We start from the raw sequence: 16,229 nt of genomic DNA, 5'->3' as shown, positions 1-16,229 counted from the left end.
GGGCAGCCAGCACCTTAGGCTGTGTTAGATCAACTAGCAACTGCTTTAGGAACGGCAAACTGCCAACATGTGTCTGCAGTCTAAATGACCTCAAGTGCACTGTCATGTGCAGACTTCCCGTCTGTGAAAATCAAACAGACGCAGACAATGACGACACCGATTCAGATGAAGAAGATGATGACAACAAATCTGAATGATACAATTGGGTTTATGTTCACTCATGACATACATTGCCTATGTAAGATATAGCAACTATTATTATTTGAAATAGTAAGTGAAAATTATGCATATAATCTATATCAATATAAAACAAATACAATTAATTTTTATTGGTATTTTTTTAAGGACTGTATTGTTATTATTACAATTAATAATCCTATTTTTTTTTAAATAATATTGAATTTAACTAATCTTGTGGATATAGATTTATTTTTACACATATTATGATGAATTTGTATATTTATCAAGAATACGAATAACATTTTTATTTTTGGGCTATGGTTGCTAATCCAATAATAACAGTCAAAAGGCAAAGAGTGATAACTTGCTATCACATATTTTCCATCTCTAGGCATCCATACCTTGCAAACAATTCATGTTAGAACCCAGCCCGAGTGGTACCAATGGCCTACATTGCTGGTCCTGGCTCGTGGCCTACTGCTGAGGGGATTAACTGAAGCAATGTCTCATTTGAAACCATTTGTCCTTTGCATACCATAGAATTTCCTGCACAGGATGAAACGTAAAGTGTGTTTAAATGCATTTTCATGATGTTGATAATGAGGGTCATTGAATGACAACTACAGTGCCCCGCTACAGAGAGACGGGCCCAGATTTAAACAGAAGTGTTCAAATTAATTTTGGGCTGCAGCATCCCTTTCAATACAAAAACTATGCTTTAAAACTTTTCTCAATTGTTGTTTGTATACTGTACAATGCAGCACACATGCAAAGTGGGAGAAATAAGGAGAAATTAAAACATTTCACCTTCTTACACTTCCCTCGAGGAAGCGCAGGATTTTGGCCCAAATCCCTGTCTACAATTTGTTGTAGATAGGGATTTACGTCAAAACCCCTGGGTGGTTGCATAGGACCACCCATGGACCACCCATGGACTGCCCTTTTGACTCAAAGTAATGCAAGACAGTGCAAAAAGCGACTTTGCATTACTTTGGAATGGAAATTGAGATTTGCATTGGATTGTAAATCCCACCTGAACACTTTTCATCAGGTTTGCACTAGAAAAGTAACACAAACCCAAGCACAAAGCGTGTGTTTTCATCTGGGCCCAGATGAGAAGTACAGCACATTGAGCATCACGCTTTCTCACTCCACTATCTCACATACACATGTTAGTGTTTCTGTGGGCAGTTTCTTCATCCTCCGATTTCATAGCATCTCAAAAAGCCTCCTCTGCAGTCCCAAAACTCTGCATGAAAACTCCCCTCAACCTTTCATTTGACCGCCTATCTCCTTATTTGTCATATTCTGTGTGTCTCCTCTCTCTGAGCACAGCCTATTTTAAGTCACAGGCATGTTTGCCTTAATCTTCATTATTGTATTACTGCTTATGTCCTCATTTATTTCAAATTTTTGACAAAACCACCTCTGCTTTGAAAGCAATTCCTGCAAACTAATAATACCTAATCTCCTCTTGTATGTATTAATCCCACTAATCATCTATTAGAACGCACATACCCTCCACTTCCAAAATGATTACACCTAACTCCTAATAATTTACTCCTCCTCAACGAAACTGGAGTAAATGCATGGAAGGTTTTTTTTGAGAGCACAAGACTAATGCTAAACCTTGGGTGCCCGGATCATTGTGCTCCCCAGCAAAAAATTGCTTCAATGCCTTGTCAGGGGTAGTAAGCGCTATATAAATGCAACTACAATAAAATACAATACAATCTAAGGTGAAGGGTGCACCATGGAGATTATCAAGGGGGTTGGATCATTTTATGAGGCAAAAACGTTTTCCTAAGGATAAAACATGATGATTTTCCCTTCAAAAAGACAACCGTAAGTACTCTTTCAACATGGCCGAAACTCCAGTACACCCCTCCCGGATGGATGGAGGCTTTGGTATTTATTCAGTGTGAACCTCGCTTGAGAGTAAGATGGTGCTCTTCATCAAATAGGATTTAAATTTAGAATCACACAATTTAATTTCAAATGCCGATGCGATTAAGTGAATTAACATAAATCACATGCTTTTCAAACTTGTTCCAAGGCTGAGATTTGAACCCAACCCCCCCTGTTCCAAATGTAACACTTTGGCCATTAGACTATTTCTAACCCCTATAGAGCAGCACTGCCCCCTATAGAGCAGGGATTTTCTCTTTATTGAAATGTGCCATGTCAGGTTCAGTCATCACTAACTCATATTTACCGTCTGTTCATCTTAACAGAATACACCGTCAACTTCGGCAAAGAAAACACCAACAACCTTGGCATGCCATACGACTACTCCTCAGTGATGCATTATGGGAAGTAAGTCTCCGATGCTCAGCTAAGAAGAGATGTTCTGTTTAAAACTCTCATTAAAGGCTTTTACATATAGACAGTGACCCTTACTTAGATTTAGGCAGACAGTGTACTCCATTGCAAATATGACGGATTACCCTGTTCGCCAAACCCTAGGACAGCCCGCGTCATTTAGAGATGGGCAGACCCTAGGTATCCAGTTGACAGAGCCCCTGTTGGCTCTGTTGATGAAGTACTTCCTCCGACAGCCCAATGTAGTAGTGGCCATCTGAAGAATGGCATTACAATGCCAGACCTATTTAGGGTGGATGGTGTAATATCTTTTTTTCCTGTCCATCACTGCCAGGAAAAACCTGGGGCATATTATCAAGCAGAAAACTGCCGCTAAAGCAGCGATAATGTGCTTGATAATATGCCGCAGAGAATTCCCATAGAAGCCCATGTTGACACCAGAACATGGGCTTCTATGGGAAATTTCCAGGGCATATTATCAAGTTCATTATCGTCGCTTTAGCGGCAGTTTTCTGACGCTAAAGCGGCGATAATTTTAACGCCGTTGTTGATAATATGCCCCATAGCAATGAGGGACAGGGAGAATCACCCACAATCTGGGTGAAACCTTTTAGTAACTGAAAGGAACCGCTGTGATGGTGATATCCTTGTTATGTGCAGAGATGACTTCTGGGGTGGCCGTCATGTCTAAATTTGGCGATGGAATACTGTTGGGATGGCATAGGTTATGTCCTCCGCCACCCACCTTATTCTCCATCCATCAAACCCTAAATCACACCCAGTGATTCTGATCCCATTCTGATGTGATCTCTTTGATCAGCGCTGAGATTGCTTGACCGGGGAAGTAGAGGGTGGTGTATATTTTGCATTTGATGGTGGTGGGGGTACAGGTAGCAGAGCATGGTCATATTAGAATCTGTATATGAGAGGAAGGGCAACAGAGTGCTGACTGTGTCTATTAGAATAGAAGAGGTGCAGTGGAAGGATGGTTGTGTTGGTGTCATGAGTGCCAGAAAGTGGCTAAGGTGATAAAAGTGAGAAAGGTCAGTATATTCATGGGTGTGTCAGTGAACATGTTCCCGTAGAGTTGAATGTCCATGGGTGAAGAAGAGTAGAACCATCATGGCTGTGTTGGTGAACACGATTTGTTAGGACCAACGCTCTGTATATGAAGCGGGGTACGGAATGATGGCTGGGCTGGCGTATGAAGTTGCCACAGTGTTGAACTGCCATAGATGATGAAGTGAGAAAGGGAAGTTGAGTCTTGGCTGTGTCAGTGAACATCTTCCCATAGAGTGCAATGTTCACATGTGAGGAAGGGCATCTATGTGTTGTCTGAATTGGTGAATAACTCGCTTTGGAGTGGAAGTGCCATTGTTGATGAATTGCATGAGGATGATGCCTCAGTGCTGATGCAACCTCTGTCAAAAGAGGAAATGTCATGAGACTCCACTGGAGGAATTTTTCATATCAGTGCTTTTTAGTATTTTATATGATAAGTGAGGGCAAAGGCACTGAGGTGGGCGTGTGCTGCCCCCTGGCTTAGAGACTCATGAAAAGGAGAACTGAAACGTTTTAGACTGAGCTGGGCAGGACCTGCAGGGGGCTAATTCTAGAGAATCATTGAGTTTAAATATGCAATATTTTAAGATATGCAATATTTTAAGCAAACACAAAATATTTGACCCTCACCTGTTCCCACTGTAGACTCACCTTAACTTGCAGTAGTGTTTTATATGAACTGTATTAATAATTAACTATAATTGCACATACATTGTGTGTTTACCTGTGATGTCTTTCTTTCCCCAGGTTTGCTTTCAGTAACACATCTGGACAGCCGTCCATCGTGCCCAAGCCAAATCCTGGCGTACCCATCGGACAGAGAATTGGGCTTAGCAACCTGGATGTTTCCAAAATCAATACCCTATACCAATGCGGTAAGGAGTGGATGTCTACAGATAGATACTGAAACTTAATAACAGTCACATCATCTTTTCCTCCTAGGCTGTAATATTACATTTTTAATGATTCCAGCTCAATATCCACCAATATCATTCATCATGGGACTTTTTTTGTTATTTTATTTGTATTGATGAAATATGGTGCATTCCTGTCCTGTCCCCCTGTGCTGGCACACAATTTGCTACCTAGCACCAACGTAGACACCCTTGCAGACACCTTCCTGCACAAAAACAATCCAGAGAGGCGTTTTTCTCATTCTATATGTACTGCAGAATGTAGCACACGTGGAGAGAAGAAAAAATGGGAGAAATGAAAACATTTTTCCTCGTTCCGCCTGCCCTTGGGAGGTGTAAGATTTTGGAGCTGTCCCAGATCCAAGTGATTTTGTAAATCTGAGGCATCATCAAATTTCATTGGTGTTACGTGGGAACACCCACCGCAATGCCCATGGAACGTGTTCTTGATGCGGCGTAAGTCAGTGCATCACTTTGCGCTGACTTGCCTTACTCCATATTTATGAGGTCATGCAAAGCCATGTAGGGAGGCTTTGCGTCGCCTCATAGATATTATTGAGAGGCCTGCACCACAGGAGCGTAAAAAAAAGTGACGCTCTGGTCTCTTGTAATTAAGCCCTTTTGTGTCTGTTCTGTCAGTAAATTATCTGAACCATTCTAGCGCTGCATTCAACACAGTGGCTGCCATTCAAGCAGTAGGTCATAGTCTACTGTGTGGAATGAAGCTGATAAATCTAACAGTATCAGCCAAGATAAATATGTTTTACTATCTTTAGCTAAGGCAGACAAATAGAACTGACCAACTGACTGCTGAGACCTAAAACCTGCTCCAATCGCCAATCTCTGTTCTTCCTGCTGATAGAATGAAATCTCAGCATTTATCACGATTGGATCCCAGCATTTATCACATGACTTGATGCCAGCATTTATCTACCACTGGGATTCCAGTGTGTATCCCCTGATAAGAGCCCAACATTTATCCCGATTGAATCCCAGCATTTATTCACTGATTGGATTCCAGTGGTTATTCTCTGATTGGATTCCAGCAGTTATTCTCTGATTTGATTCCATGATGTATTCCCTGATTGGATTCCAGCAGTTATTCTCTTATTGGATTTTAGCATCCATCCCTGGTGAGATGTCAGCATTCAGTCCATGACGGTATCCCAGCGTTAATTTACTTATGGTTCCCAGTATTTAACTTCCAGCATAGATTCAGTGGATCCTGGAGTTTGCTACTAATTAGATCCCAGAAATCATATGTAAACAGGATCTAACTATTTATTTGTGGCTATAGTTTCAGTATTAGTCTACTGACGGGTCTACCACCTGATACCTGATACAACCACACTTTCCTTTCCCATGTGTTCCTTAACACGGGGCGGAACAACAAATGCATCTGAACCACGCATTCTATTTACAATGCAAGGCGTCACTTGGGGGAACTGAAATTTGGAATTGTATAATTTACGAATCCAAACTCCAGTCCCTGCAACACTAGGGAAAGTGTTGGACTTTAAAGTACAACGCTGCTTTACCCAATGCATGTCGTTGTAACAACTTGTGTTGTAAATGGAATGAGTGGTTCCGACGCATTTGTTGTTCCTTCCGCATTGCAAAGGCAATGCGTTGTTTTGCACTTTCCCTGACAGGATCCTTACTGATCTCCTGATGAGATACCAGGACATATTTCCTAATAGGATCTAAGTACTAATGCCTTAATTTGACTGAACAACTGACACACAATGGAATCGCAGCATTCACATACTCAAAACATCCTGGCTACATCCACCAATGAGATCCCATCACTGTTCTTTTATAGGATCCAAGCATTCATCTACTGTTTGTATCCTTCCATCTATCCCTTTGTTGGAAAATCATCATTCTCCCTTTCATGACATCCTGGAATTCATATCATGCCGTGATCCCAGTATCCATTCACTGATGGGATCCTTCCATTTATCCACTGGGGGAATCCGATTATTAATTATTTGGTGAACAGGGAAATGCCATAATTTATCCTCTGACTGAATCCCAAAATTCTTAACCTGATGGGATTTGAGCACAATTTTCCTCTTATATTGGTGTTTCAGATGGTGTTAATGTTAGATTTCTGCTATGCCCCTAGGTGTTCCCTTTATGGAGTATGAACTTTGGATTCCTAGGTATGAAAATGTACCTACCGTTGGGTTCCATGTTTTCATTGCATTAGGAGTTAAGTGGCTTTATAGCTCTGTACACCATGGATGTTCCTTTGATCTGAATACACAACTCACTACAGACCAGTAAAGAGAGACTGAAGTGATAGAAATATTTTGCTCTTGGTTCAAAATAATTTGCTTTCGCAGAGATTCTTTTTATGTATGCTTTCGAAAACCTATCCTACCACTACTGTGTTTTTATCAGCGCTTGGGCTGATTGTCTTGAATCGCTATGTGCCAATTATAGATGTTGGAACCTACTTATACTCTTGTGTGTGCTTCCATATCATTGCTAAGACATGCACCAGCCACAAAGATCATTGTTTAGGCCAAGGGACTACTTCTTGGTGGAGGTATAAGAATGCCTCTTCAAATACTAGTGAACCTAACTGAGAAATTCTCATTAGGAGGCGTTGGAGGGAGGAAACTCTACCTGTCAGGGTCATTGTGTAGTTTCAAGACATTAATATTTAAAGAATTTACATTTTCATATTTCGTTTCAGATGTTTGCAGCACTATTTTCTCTGACCCGACTGGCACCCTGGCATCTACCAATAACCCTTCCTCGTACCCAAACAACGTCAACTGTGTCTACCTCATCCAAGTGCCTTCTGATAAGGTACGACATTCAAAGAGAAGCTGATGAAGCTAGTCACGCTTTCCTCCTGCCATAGTACTATATATACAACTAAGTTAGACACATTACTCAAGTTCAAATTGTGTTATTTTTATTTTAAACTCCATATTTTTGTACCATACTCTCAAGGGGTAAAACCTATAGCTGTGTTTCCCAGTTTTCTCTTCTGATACACTGTCCAATAATAGGTTAACCCTTACATGCCCATATCCTCTGGGGAACTACACTGACATTCTTTCTCACCTTTGTGTACTGCCCCCATGTGGTCTGTCTTTGAAGCACACTTTGAACTTGTATATATATATTTATATACCAGCGGATACGGCGGCACTCTCAGCGAAACTGGAGACCACGCACTTGTAAAAGAAAGGGGAATTTTATTGGTACTTCATGAAAAATGAGAGTATATGTCAGTGTATAGTGTGTATATGTATATATATATGAAACAAACACAGTCCTTATTGCTACCACCTCAGTAGTAAAAAGCAGGTACAGACCACAGTATGGAGTTCCAAATATTTCACTTTTTTATTGCAAAGTGAAGTGCATCAAGTAAGGAACAAGCAAGTGCCCAGCCTGACGCATTTCGACCGCGTTACCATGGTCTTGATCACATGTATATATATATATATATATATATATATATTATCTACTGGCGGTCGCCAGTAGATAGTTATAGTTAGGACTGAGTTCCCATAGGAAATCTGAAAATTCTATTTTGAATAACTTTGGCACCGGTTGACTTATCTTCGTGAAATTTTCAAAACTAATGGGGCGCTCTGCTCAGCTCCTACCCTGAAAGTCTCGGGGTGATTCGTCAAGCGGGGGCTGAGAAAAAAGAGGGGTCCCAAAACGCGTTTTCCCCATGCATTTTCCCATAGGAACTTTAGTCGAAGGTACAGCCCGAACGGCTGAACAGAATTACTTGAAATTTGGCAAAGAGGTAGTCCTCAGGTCAGGAATGTGACTTTTGCATATATGGTGTCAATCTGTTCAGTAGTTCCTGAGAAAATTGCAGTTAAAAGTACATAAATATCTATATGCGCGCACCGTGCGCGTACGGTGCGCGCACCAAATGTCCGCGAGCGTAATTCTAATTGGTGGTTAGATGTCAGTCAACATTCCAATCCGTCGAAATCAGGAAGTGTCGGACGCCATTTTGTGTGTGAGAGTGAAAAAGAAAGGTGGAGAACGTGAAAAGGGGGCAGGGTAGAGAGTTCCTGACCCCCTAGCCTTTGTCAGGGGGTCCCTGAAGGACCCCGAAGGGTGAAAAAAATAAAAAAACTATTTCAAAAAATCGCGGGGTGCACGCACGGTGAGCGCATGGTGCGAGCACGATGCGCATTCCAATCCGTCGAAATCAGGTAGTGTCGGACGCCATTTTGTGTTTGAGAGTGAAAAGAAAGGTGGAGAACGTGAAAAGGGGGAAGGGTAGAGAGTTCCTGACCCCTAGCCTTTGTCAGGGTGTCCCTGAAGGACCCCAAAGGGTGAAGAAAACATTTTTTTTTTTTTCAAAAAATCGCGGGTTGCGCGCACGGTGCGAGCACGGTGCGCGCACCGTGAAAAACCCTTAATTAAAAAAAATACATTTTAAACTGTTTATAAGTTTATAGAAGATATTAACTATGCTGTTTAACTTTATCCAAATTCAAAAAGAAAGAGCTGAGCCATTCCATATTACAGGATACAGTCATTCTATAACTATATACATAGGTAGTTTATTGTAAAATAAATATATAAAAAATATAATAATACATACATAAGCATTTAAAAAACTTTACAAATTCACTAAAAAAACATAGGTTTCACACCCGTTATAGTTAGAAATTAGCATTTAAAAAACCTTGCAAATTCACTGAAAAAACCATAGGTTTCACACACGTTATAGTTAGGAATTAGCATTTAAAAAACCTTGCAAATTCACTGAAAAAACTATATGTTTCACACATATTATAGTTAGCTGGACATTTCACACGTAAAAAACCAATGAAATTCCCCGTTATAGTTAGTTCAGATAAATATAACTCGTGCGACCGCCACTCTATCACAAGGATGATGCCATCAGTGATGTCATGATGATGCCACTGACCATGTCATGAGTGATGTAATATGTGACGTCATGAGCAGTGGATTGCGGGCGCGCGAGTTATAGTTATCTGAACTAACTATAACGGGGAAATTTCATTGGTTTTTTACGTGTGAAATGTCCACCTAACTATAACCTGTGTGAAACCTATGGTTTTTTAAGTGAATTTGCAAGGTTTTTTAAATGCTAATTCCTAACTATAACGTGTGTGAAACCTATGTTTTTTTCAGTGAAGATATATATATATATATATATATATATATATATATATATATGTCGCCAGAGAGAGAGAGAGAGAAATCTCTTTCTCTCTCTATATTTATATATATATATATATATATATATATTCAATCATCACTCAATGGTGCTATCCGGCACCGAAACGAGAAACGGACAACTCCAATGCGCGGAAAATGTCCTTTTATTTTCCAAGTTTTAAAGGTGCAATGCGGTCATGACGCGTTCGGCCAACACAGTGGCCTTGATCACATGAGCGCATGACGGGCTAGTGACACAAATATAGAAAACCCACATACCACGTGATAGTCTGTCAGCTGACACGATAGACATGGAAGAAATACTTTGTATGGGAAAAGCCATAAGCAAAATACTGCACTGGAAAATGTTATCGCCTTAATATTTTGATAAAGCAGAATACATGTATAAATACAGGGAAATAATAGGAAATACGTTTAGAGGCATAATTGATATTTACATGACATAAATTCAAATAAATCATAGTCAAGAATGTTAGATATAAACATAACCTGCCTGAATGACATAAAATATAAAATGCACCAACTCAATATTAAATTATGTAAACATCAAGAACATATTACGAATATATAGGAATTTAAAAAAAATATGTTTTTAAAAATTCTAAAATATCCCAGTAATGCTGTTATATACAAAAGTGCAAAAATGAGATTACAAATACTCAAATCGAAATATAAACACATTGATATTATGAGGAGATTAAATATCAATTGTGTGCTTAAGTAATCAGATGCTATCCAGCCTAAAGTGCTAAGTGCCTAGTAAACAATGAATGTGCAAATGTGCAAAAAAGTGTGCAAAGGTACTAAAGTGAGAATAAAAAAGTTAATTGGAAAAGCAGCTTCGATACTACATATAACATCATAAGTAGACCAAAGTGGATGGTCTACTGCCTGTGATCCTGAAACTGTTGTCCCGAAAAGAACAGACAGAAATAGAAATACTGTTCAGGGATCCCCCTATTATATCATGTAGATGATGAATAATGGAAACTCAATGTATCAGTTTGACAAAGATATGCCTGACTTGATGTCGTATAGACATAATGCAGAGATGCAATCAAACCCAAACTGAGTTCCCTCAGCAAAATGTCATAGATAAAAAACTAAAACCTAAATTCATGAGAGGTGGATAAGAACTTTAGGTAAAAGTTATAAAATCGAAGGAACTAATTCAACAACAGATAAAAATGTATAATGGCTAAAAAACTTAAATTTCAAAACTACAGGAAATGATGTAAATCCTCACAGATGTTCAATCCTCGGCGGGCCTTAGTGTCGAGTTCAATAATGTATTGAGTTTCCAACTGCCTAAGCTTTTTCTCCCGGTTTCCTCCTCGTCTATTGATGGGCACACTATCAATGACAAAATATTGGAGCCCATTGAGATTGTTATTGTGCTCCAATTTGATATGTCTTGCAACGGGATATGTAGGATCAGAATTGACAGTGGGACGGAGGTGCTGTAGTATGCAAGTAAAAACCTGTAGTTTAGTGCTACCGATGTAGTTCAACCCACAAACACATTTTAAAACATAGACAGCGAACACGTATAGTGTCCCTTGAGTTTGATGAGTGTATCTGAAAAAGCGGAAGAATAAGACGAGGTATTCACCCCAAACTTGCAAGCACGACAGGTGCTGCATTTAAAAAGCCAGTTTTGGGCGATATAAATATATATATGAATTACCTACTCATGGTCACCCGTATGTAGTTATAGTTAAGAGCTAGTTTCCAAAGGAAGAGCGTGCTTTCATTTGCCAATAACTTTGCCACTGTTTGACGAATCCTAACGAAATTTTCATAACTAATGAGATGCTTACTCCAGGTCCTGTCTTGAAAGATTCAGGACAATCCGTCAAGCAGGGGCTAATAAAAAGGGGGCCCCAAAATGCGTTTTCCCTATAGAAATTCCCATAGGATACATTGTGACTCGGCTTGAGTCACAGAAAAATCTTTTTAAAGAAAGAAAAGGGGACAGGGTAGAAACACCCTGACCCCCTAGGCCTCTTGGGAGGGGAGGTCCCATCCCGACAGGCTCTTGCGTTTTGCTACTAATCTGCCACCGGGTGGACCAGGTCCCTGTGGCATTTTAATAATAAAGGGGGGCACTCAGGCTCCCCCTTCCTGGGGTTTCCTGAAACCCTGGGGACCACCTTCTTCCTGGGGTTTGTTTTCAAATAATTGCAAGGGAGGTCCGCAATGCCTCCCCCACTGCCCTGAGACCACCATCTCCCCAGGGCTTATTTACTTATAAATAGGGGTGCCTCTTGAACCTTCCCAGGGGACCACTACTTCCCCGGACATTACCCTTCAACTATGTGGGGCATATGTGAATCCCCCCACTGCACCAGCAGCCATCACCTCCCCGGGCCCTTAATTTGCATTAATGCGGGGAGGCCACATGGACCCCCCACAGCTCCAGGGACAGTGACCTCTCCGGGGCTTTTGCTAACTGGAATGCCGGGGGTGCACGGCCCCTGCGCAACCCCGGGGATCGCCACCTCCCTGGGGCAAAATTGAAGAAAGGAGGGCGCTGCACTGCCCCTCTCATGGAGCCAATATGGGGCCGGATTAATGCCACCACTCAGGGCGGACTCCTGCTATATCCCAGGATGTCCACCCCCGGTGACAAAGCCGAACCTCTTCTGCCACGCTATGGCAAACTGTAATCTGATTTCAGCAAGCTGGAGCATTAAAAATTGCTTTCACAGAGAGGGATCTGCATTTTCAGTAGCTCCCTCTCTGTAAAAGCAATGCCATCTCCCGTAGAAGGTGGGGAGCTAGCAGGGACCGCAGGGGCCTTGATGCTCTCCCTGCAGTCCCCAACAAAAGTAACAGGGTGACCTGGGTAGGACCAGGGCACCCAAAAGAGAGGCTGGCCCAAGTGAATGGCACCTTCCCCGCGGGAACTTGGCACCTTCTTCCACCACAAGACCAGGAAGATCTATGACAGCTGCGACACCCTGGACCCGGCCTCCACACTTGCCACATCACACACAACCAAGCTGCACCCCAACAGAACATGCTGTGCTGGACCTCGCTAACAACAAAGGACACGCTCAAGACCATGAAGAGCATCCACTCAGGTGCCCCAACGAATCCCTGCCTGTACCGCATCTTCCACAGAGCAGCGGCCGCCATCGACACCAGCTTCGCCGCACCATCAACTGCTCCATCGAAAATACCACTTGACTGGAAACACGCAGAGATCAACCCCCTGCTGTAGAAGCCTTCCTCAGACCCGACAGACCTCAAGAACTTCAGACCGATCTCACTCCTCCCCTTCCCAGCCAAGGTCATAGAGAAGGCCATCAACACCCAACTCTCAGATCGGGAGGTCTCCAGGATGTGATTTGTTTCGATGAACTCCGAGGCAACCATGGCACAGACACTGCACTCCTTGCCACCACAAACAACATCCACGCCCTCCTTGACCGGTGCGAGACCGCACTCCTCATCCTACTATGCCTCTCAGCTGTCTTTGACATCATCTCCCACTGCACCCTAATGACAAGACTCCAGGACTATGGCATCCACGAAAAAAGCTTTGGACTGGATCCACTCCTTCCTCACAGGTCAGACCCAGAAAGTCAACTAATGCCGTTCCTCTCAGAACCCATGGAGATCAGCTGTGGAGTACCCCAGGGTTCCTCCCTGAGCCCCACCCTCTTCAACGTATACATGGCACTCGTCGCAGTCATTGTCAATAGTCACAAACTCAACATTGGTTCCTACGCCGACACCAAGCTGAACCTGTCCCTCACCAATTAACCCACAACCGCCAGAACCAACTTTCACAGTTGAATGTAGGTCGTTGCTACCTGAATTAAAGACAGCTTCCTCAATCTCAATTTGGACAAGACCGAAATACTCATCCTGGGACCCACCCCTTCAGCCTGGGATGACTCCTTGTGGCCAACCGCTCTGGGATCTCCCCCCACCCGACAGACCTTGAACGCAACCTCTGCATCATACTTGACTTATCACTCACTATGGCCTGCCAAATCAACGCAGTTTCCTCAGCCTGCTTCCACAAACTCTGCCTGCTTCAAAAGACATTCAGATGGATCCCCACAGAATCCAGAGATTATGTCACCCATGCACTCATCACCAGCAACACACTCTATGCCGCCGTAACCCAGAAACAGATCAAGAAACTACAGAATGTCCAATACACTATAGCCAGTCTGGTCCTCCACATCCCCTGCCACAGTCACATCACGCAACACCTCTGACAACTCCACCTGGCTCACAGTCAACAAGAGAGTCACTTTCAATCTCCTCACACACGCCTACAGACCTCTACACGACAAAGGACCAGCATACCTGAACCACTGCCTCACATTCCACGTACCCGTCAGACAAATCTGATCCTCCCAACACGCCCTCACCTCCGTCCCCAGGATCTACAAGACCAGAACAGGAGGAAGGTTGTTCTCCTACCTCACCGCCAAGGCCAGGAACACCCTGCCCCTGCACCTCAGGCAATCCGCGTTGCTGACCCAATTCAGGAAGGACCTCAAGACCTGGCTCTTCAAATGATCCTCAACCCAGTCAGACCGGCAGCCCACCTCCCCCAACGTCTTAAGACCCTCACGGGTAAGTAGCCCCCATTTACAAGTCTGTTTCTTCCATTATATAAAGGTATGCCATCCAGTTGAGTGGATTGTACGAGCACACATGCTCCTCATTTCTAGCGGTGGTTAGGAGCATGTCACAGCATCCTGCATCACCTTCGATGAAATGCACGTCTATGAGCACGGGTACTCATGTCCGCTGTTGGTCCAAGTGGGGGATCACACACCAAACACCTACCCCTGCCGCATATCTGGTCATGGGCCTTCAACTGACCCAATAAAAGATCATAATCCAGGGCAGCGTGGGTGGTATTGGAGAGGCAGTGGAACGCAGTTTGCACATAGGTGAAGTAGGCATAACAGAAGGTGAGCCAATAGTTGATGGGAAAGGACTTCACTGGCATAGCCCCAAAAAGCTGCAGCATTCAATGAAGGTACAGTTGCAACTGGACCAGGTTTGGCAGCTCCACAGATCGAGCAGCCATTGCGAAGCAATAATAGGAGAACAAGGACGCCGCAAATCAACAGGAGCACCAGGGGTAACCCTCCAAAGGCGATGGAAAAAATAGAATGAATAAAGGCTGGTATTACTCCAAGAATAGTCTGAAAGGAAGAAACAAGGCCGGATTCCATGAGTTTTAAAAAGTGGGCAAGGCCCTCTGTATTAGATGCATTAAATATTTGGTGTATTAATTCTCCAAAATGGAGTGGGAGATTCATGTTGAGTAGCGAGTGTATCTCACTTGCGGTTCTCACCACCTGCAATTCAAAGGTCTCTCCAGCTGATGTGACAGCCACTTCTTGATGAAATAATAGCGCTTTGAGTTTGCTTAGTTTATTGAAATCTGTTTTCAAAGCTGGAATGGAAGGCCAAAGCAAACTATCTACAATACCATGCAGGATGGAAACAGGAATTTGCTGCAACATGTAACATGTTGTGAAACTATTACTATATACGGGACGTCTGCCCGTAAACTGCAGCAGTCATGGTTATTTAGAATAAGATAACTGCCATTTGAAAGCAAAGTTAGTGCGGGAATAATAGCTGGGAGAGGTGTACCTTTTAAAAAACAAGCCAGATTCGGGGCTGAAACGTTACAGGCTCCATGAAGCTTAACTTGTTTACAAACTAGGGAATGTCCTACTGTGGAGTCACACTGCTCCCCTGTAAGGAAAACTTCCTGATCCACACACTGACATCTATAGGTGCAAGGTAACGACCATAATTCATGAATATTAGTATCGCCGAGGGGCTCAAATCTACCAACCGGATAGTGCTTCATGCAGGCCGTGAACTGAAAAAGTGAAATAGGCAATGAAATAACCCCATGACTTAACCATACTGCTGAATCAGTCTCTGCTACAGAAAATGGTAACTGTTCCAATTGTTCAATATGTAACAATGTGTATGTGGCGTCTTTCATTCACATTAATTTCTGTTTATCAGTCAAATTAAATGGCAAAAACAGTGAAGAAGCGTTCAAATATTCCCATGGCACTTTTCCATTTTTAAGTGTTTGCAATGTCCAAGCAAACTGCATTACAGAACGTAACTGATTTATTTATTTGAAAAGTTTTTTATAGCGCTGGTTAGACCCGGAAGTATCAGAGCACGTTACATGAGGAAGGGCATTGTTTCAGAACATAGTTACAAAGTTACACCAGTTGCTGGAGCATCGCATAACATAGAGAGGGAACAGTATAATGTAGATACATGAGTTACAAAAGCATAGCATAAACATTAGAAAAAAACGTCAAGGGGGAAAGTAATTCAGGGTAAACAGGAAAGTCATCCTGGAACAGGGGAGGCAGACAAAGAATCATGGAAGGAGGAGGAAGGGGAGGGGAAAGAAACACAACGGGGAGACGAGGAAAACAATGTCCGATGTCTGGCTGGGTAGGTGACGGCCAAGGGGTGAACCAGAGCCAAGCTCATGTAGCTGCAAAGGACAGCTCCACCGGTCATCGACCA

General features: G+C 42.7%; 1 protein-coding gene across 4 annotated transcripts in view; it reads left to right on the top strand.

Annotated features, from left to right (window-relative positions):
* Positions 1–16,229, top strand: part of LOC146859669 (embryonic protein UVS.2-like) — a 133,077-nt gene that overhangs the window by 50,223 nt on the left and 66,625 nt on the right. For all 4 annotated transcript variants that reach the window (XM_085643425.1, XM_085643423.1, XM_085643424.1 and 1 more), the window contains 3 exons: positions 2,415–2,496; positions 4,312–4,439; positions 7,183–7,298. In XM_085643425.1, the coding sequence (XP_085499551.1) occupies positions 2,415–2,496; positions 4,312–4,439; positions 7,183–7,298 (326 nt within the window). The remainder of the gene's footprint in view (positions 1–2,414; positions 2,497–4,311; positions 4,440–7,182; positions 7,299–16,229) is intronic.

This window comes from Triturus cristatus, chromosome 3_1 (genome assembly GCF_964204655.1).
Source record: "Triturus cristatus chromosome 3_1, aTriCri1.1, whole genome shotgun sequence".
NCBI classification, from domain to species: Eukaryota; Metazoa; Chordata; class Amphibia; order Caudata; family Salamandridae; genus Triturus; species Triturus cristatus.
The sequence above is the reverse complement of the archived record's forward strand: the minus strand, read 5'-3'. Positions and strand labels throughout refer to the sequence as shown.